At 46.6% G+C, this 6,163-nt stretch overlaps 1 protein-coding gene across 1 annotated transcript; it reads left to right on the top strand.

Annotated features, from left to right (window-relative positions):
- Positions 1-1,211: 1,211 nt before the first annotated feature.
- Positions 1,212-2,201, top strand: LOC139458471 (acetylcholine receptor subunit beta-like). Its single transcript, XM_071239909.1, has one exon. It carries the CDS (start codon positions 1,212-1,214, stop codon positions 2,199-2,201), a length of 990 nt encoding a protein of 329 aa, XP_071096010.1.
- Positions 2,202-6,163: the final 3,962 nt, after the last annotated feature.

Here is a 6,163-nt window from a genome sequence, read left to right as displayed (position 1 = left end):
CACTAACCGGGTGGAATCGTCCTCCAGGTCTCGCATACCGGTAAACCTACACTAACCGGGTGGAATCGTCCTCCACGTCTCGCATATCGGTAAACCTACACTAACCGGGTGGAATCGTCCTCCACGTCTCGCATATCGGTAAACCTAAACTAACCGGGTGGAATCGTCCTCCAGGTCTCACATATCGGTAAACCTACACTAACCGGGTGGAATCGTCCTCCAGGTCTCGCATATCGGTAAACCTACACTAACCGGGTGGAATCGTCCTCCACGTCTCGCATATCGGTAAACCTACACTAACCGGGTGGAATCGTCCTCCACGTCTCACATATCGGTAAACCTACACTAACCGGGTGGAATCGTCCTCCAGGTCTTGCATATCGGTAAACCTAAACTAACCGGGTGGAATCATCCTCCAGGTCTCACATATCGGTAAACCTACACTAACCGGGTGGAATGGTCTGCCAGGTCTCGCATAACGGTAAACCTACACTAACCGGGTGGAATCGTCCTCCAGGTCTCACATATCGGTAAACCTACACTAACCGGGTGGAATCGTCTGCCAGGTCTCGCATAACGGTAAACCTACACTAACCGGGTGGAATCGTCCTCCAGGTCTCGCATAACGGTAAACCTACACTAACCGGGTGGAATCGTCTGCCAGGTCTCGCATAACGGTAAACCTACACTAACCGGGTGGAATCGTCCTCCAGGTCTCGCATATCGGTAAACCTACACTAACCGGGTGGAATCGTCCTCCAGGTCTTGCATAACGGTAGCCCTAACTAACCGGGTGGAATCTTCCTCCAGGTCTCGCATAACGGTACCCCTCTCCTAGGAAAGCTGTATCGGCCCCTGTTCCTAGCGGGTATATGGATGGAAACTGTAAATCCATTGTCACTATCGTCTAGACTTAAAAGCCTGTACATGCCAAATTATTCCAGAGTACAAGTCAACATTACTGTCAACAAAATAAACTTTACCATTGTCATACGCGACTCAAAAGAAGCACGATAAATAATAAATATAGACAATTTCAAGGCCGGTTGACGAAGTCGATATCGTGACAGTGCAAACCATCCCATCGTTTAATGCATTGAAAGACTTGAGGAATTATTAATAATGCTTGGCCATGCCCTTTTGAGTGGATAGTTTCAACACAAACTGGTTACATTTGACACCTCAAATATCTTGTCGTGTAGTCGGGCAGCATGGAATCTTACAGGAGAATCGTCTTTGTTCTGATCTGTGTCACAGAAATATATGCAGGTCCACTGTCCATACGGAAGACGCTCTACAACAAAGTGCTTGGCGGTTATAACTCTCAAATACGACCGGTGTTAGAAGACTCTGAACCAACGCCTGTGAACTTAGGTTTTGTACTCATCTCCTTGGTGGATCTGAACGAGGTTGAACAATCAATAACACTGAACGAAATGTTCAAGTTGGTGTGGCAGGATGCATCTTTACAGTGGGACCCCGCTGATTATGATGGTGTAACGAAAATATACGTAGAGCAACAGAAGGCGTGGTTGCCTGACATCTTTTTAACAAACACGCTGACTACAAGAGGAAACCTCGGCTTTGACAAGTTGACAGTGCAGGTGGAAAACACAGGGCTTGTTCTTTGGCAGCCATCGGGTCTCTTCACCCTGTCATGCAAAACTGACGTCACCTACTTTCCATTCGACAAACAAATTTGCAAAATGGTGGTGTCGACTTACGGTTCTCCAGGTAAAGATATATCCTTTATTCCCGACCATCTTCAGCGAGCTACCGACACCCCCAATGGGCTGTGGCGAATTGTAAATGTGACAACGGAGTTGTTGGAACTGGATGACATGGACGCTTTACCAGAAATATTTGTATATTTGGATCTCGAGCGTCGTCCTGTCTACTACATCGTGAACGTCCTTCTCCCCATCATCCTGCTCTCCATCGTCTGCATCTTGGTGTTTTTCGTACCGGTGGATTCTGGAGAGAAGATTGGCCTGTGCATCACTGTCCTTCTGGCCTTCGTGTCCCTGACGGTCGCCAGCAGCATCCTGCCAGTTACATCCCTGCAGACTCCGTTTCTGGTCATCTGCATCTCGTCCTTGACCGGCATGAGTGGACCTACCCTGGTGGCGCCCATCATCGTCCTCAACGTCCACCACAAATGGTCAGTTAGCCTGCACACACGTGAAAATTCAGAAATCTGAAACCAGTATTCCCCAGCAGTGCGTACCAATGCCGAAACCGTTGAAACCGTTCAGTAAACATGTGCGTGAAGTTGCCATTATGTTCAGTTATAAAGTCCACCACAAACCAGATCATGTCTCAATACCGGCATTCATCAAAGTATGGGTCAGGTTGATGCGGTGCAAACGATCCAAGACGTTCGTAAACAAAGTGTCCACCATCAAACAGAAACGTCTTCACCCTCGACCCATGACGTGCGACAGCCTCGGGGGTGGAGACCGGTGAGACCGGAACGAGAACTCAAACCCAGATGTCCCCATTACGGAAGACCTCGAAACAGAGGTCGGAGAAGACGTGAACACTGAGGTCAGGATTTCCTGGCAGCAGGTGGCAAGATGAGTGGACATCGCATGTCTTGTTCTGTTCGGCGCGGCTGTGATCATCTCAAATATAGTGTTTGGCCTCATCATGCTTCAAACCGTTCAAGTGCAAGGGTATTAAACTGCCGAGTGTAACTCAAACATCTCGTGTTAGCGTTATGATGAATTAATAAGAGGCTGAAGGGTCAATTACAAAGAAGAGGTGAGGTGAAATTGGGTTTAACGTCGCGTCCAAGATTATTGCACTTATATAGCGACGTGCATGTACGTGTATGTGTTTGTGTGGCTGCTTGTACTAGTCCGGACTGATCCCGATTTATAGTGCTAGCTCACTGAGATACCATGTCGAAGTTTAACACAGTATACTGACTCCGAGCCGACCAGTCCTTGCTTTAGCCCCTTGATGCCGAGCGCCAGACAGGGTAACAACAAGTACCATCGTTTAACGTCTTTTGGTATGACGCGGCCGGGGATCGAATCCCGGACCTTCCGCTCTCCGGACGGACGCTCTACCACTAGAACACGGAGGAAGAAAAAATGAGAGGTATTTGGTCGCATTATTAGACGTTTGGTGAGTGAATGTTGTTTAACGCCGCTGTAATCAAGGTTTCGGCTATATCAGAGCAGCTTCGATCAAAGAGACCAATGCCTGAAATTATCAACAACTACCCACGCCATCGGGGCAAGTGGCACAATATCAAATGAACACCGGTTCATTTCAATCGATCATGGGATCTAGGGATAATTTTAACACAGAATCCCCACTGGGTCACAAATATTTGGTTGAGAAAAATGACTGATACTATTCAAGGGGGCGGTCGGGTAGCCTATGGGTTAAAGCGTTCGCTCATCACGCCGAAGACCCGGGTCGATTCCCGACATGGATACAATGTATGAAGCCCATTTCTGGTGTCCCCCGTTGTGATATTGCTAAATGTTGCGGCGTAAAACCACACTCTCTCACTCACTCATTCTGTAAGATATGCCCCAGGTGTGGTGTGCTGAGATAATTATGTGAGTGAGTATGTTGTACTCTGCCGTAGCAGAGCGGGGAATACCATGGATTTGGAAATGATCTACGGGGTGACGGGTGAATGCTTTAACCTTAAGGCTACCTATACCGTCCTTATGACATTTAATACTTCACAATGACGTCATTATTTAGTTGCTACTGCACAGCGTGGTTTGGTTCATCATAACGTCATCACAGGTATGTATGTATACACTATGAGCTTCCATCACCCGTGAATACATTGGGCCGATATGTGGTGTGGTCGTGACGTGTGTTTATTTTTAGGCAGCCAATGATGGTGTCGTGCATCACTCAATGATTTGTTTCTTTGTTGTTTAACGCCACACTCAGCAATATTCAAGCTATATGTATACAATCGAGTCCGGACCAGGTAATTCCGTGATTGACATCATGAGCATCGATCTACGCAAATTGGGATACGATGACATGCACCAACCAAGTCAGCGAGCCTGACCACCTGATCCCATTAGTCACCTCTTATGACAAGCATGGCTTGCTAAAGACTAATTCTCAGCTGGATCTTCACAGGTCGAAAGCTATGGTACACGTACATATGCTGCATTCGATGTCAAGCGGGAGACTTACCGTTTGTGCGATGTAATCTGAGTACTCGCAGATTTCCCTCTCGCTGAACCTGAGTGAGTGAGTATGGTTTTACGCCACTTTTAGCAATATTCCAGCAATATCACGGCGGGGGACACCAGAAGTGGGCTTCACACATTGTACCCATGTCGGGAATCGAACCCGGGTCTCCGGCATGACGAGCGAACGCTTTAACCACTAGGCTACCCGACCGACCCCGCTGAACCTGACTGTGGTTTGATGTGTTGGTTATGTAACGGATAAATCATGAGATTCGGGGCTCGTTGATTCTACTTCCGGTATCAACAGACACAAGTGATTTCTCTCTCTCCTACCCAGAGTTCCATGCGGCCGGCCGGCAGCCAGCCAGCATAGTACCTTTGCCACCGGCCAGCGCCATGTGACGATTCGTCACATCTTTCACGGTCCATTCAAGATACTGAATATGCTTTTCATCCGTTTCATGTTTGACAAGTCTACACATTTTCATGAACAAATGTCAAAGAATGGTTACGGTTCATTAAGAAAGTATGCTTATACGTGAAAATCTCCTTGTTTTTTCGTAGTTATCCTTTGTTTTCATTGGTTGCTCCACGTGCTGTCATCGAAGCCCATATGACGGCGGTCTGTAAGTAATCTTGTCTGGACCAGGCAATCCAATGATTGACCAGCATTGATTCACGCAACTGGAATACGATGGCATGCATCAACCAAGTCAGCGAGCCTAACCACCCGATCCCGTTAGTCGCCTCTTACAAGTATGGGAAACGATGAGCAATGGAGTAGTGATATTACATGATTTCACGGTAAACCGCATAACACCGATCATTCTGCATATAGTTCGTACATCATGGTCGATAATTTTGAGAAAAGCTTGTTTCAGGGTTAATAGAAATCAGCTATAAAGTTTATATCGAACAACAGTTATATGAGTCATGACTAACGCCAGATTGTTTTGTGTTATGTCATAGTCACGTGAACTTGTGAAACTATTGATTGCAGTTCCAATAAGATTCCCCCACATGCTGCTTAAGGTGGCCTCGTGAAGATCCGTGTTAGAATAATCTTCAGCAACCCATGCTTGTCCCAAGAGGCAACTAACGGGATCGGGTGGTCAGACTCGTTGACTTGGTTGATGCATGTCATTGTATCCAAATTGTGTAGATCAATGCTCATGATGTCAATCATTGGATTGTCTGCTCCAGATTCGATATTTACATACCTCAGTCACATAGCTGTAATGTTGCTGAGTGCGGCGTTAAACAACAAACAAACATCATAACTTCAATCACTGGATTGTCGAGATTTGAATATTGACAGGCCGTCGTAGCTGATAAATTGCCGAGTGCGGCGTTGATTAAACATCAATCAATCAATTTTAAGAGGCACTTAGAAGATATTGTTCCCACGAAGACAGGATTGACACGAGATGAGGGGGTAGAAAAGCGGAAGATATGTAGGTCTTAGAATCACGATCACAGGATCCTGGCATGCCTAAGGGACGCAACTTTACAAAGTGAAATGTGTTGCCTTGGACGCCTGGGTCATGCGTATCTCAAAGGTCGTTTGGTTATAGCCTTGTCAAGAGTCATATGGAAATAGGACACGGCGAGAGGGACATTTCCTGCAGCAGCTCGATTATTGGTCCAAGGGAGATAATCTGTATTGGTTGAATCAACGCTTCGCGGGAGACCGGTTTCGACTGTCGGCGAGGTCGGACGTGTTGCCAATCGCTCTCGTTTGTTTTGTTAGATGTGGTCAAATAGCGTTAAAAGTCATTCCTTTGGGTTTAATAAAGGTTTTATATGACTGCCAAATATTGGCTTATTCTGTTGCCATATTAGCTATTATTTTGTATTACCCGTTGTAGAACGGACTTCTCCTCCCACGCGGCTGGTATCAGTTTTCATTGGCTGTCTTTTGACGAGCTCGTCGTTGGTTTTGGATCGCTTCAATATGGATAGCGACCATAACGGGCGTGACGATA

The sequence above is a fragment of the Haliotis cracherodii genome, unplaced genomic scaffold (assembly GCF_022045235.1).
Source record: "Haliotis cracherodii isolate W230 unplaced genomic scaffold, xgHalCrac1.p SCAF_13, whole genome shotgun sequence".
Classification (NCBI taxonomy): Eukaryota; Metazoa; Mollusca; class Gastropoda; order Lepetellida; family Haliotidae; genus Haliotis; species Haliotis cracherodii.
This window is presented reverse-complemented; position numbering and strand designations above follow the sequence as displayed.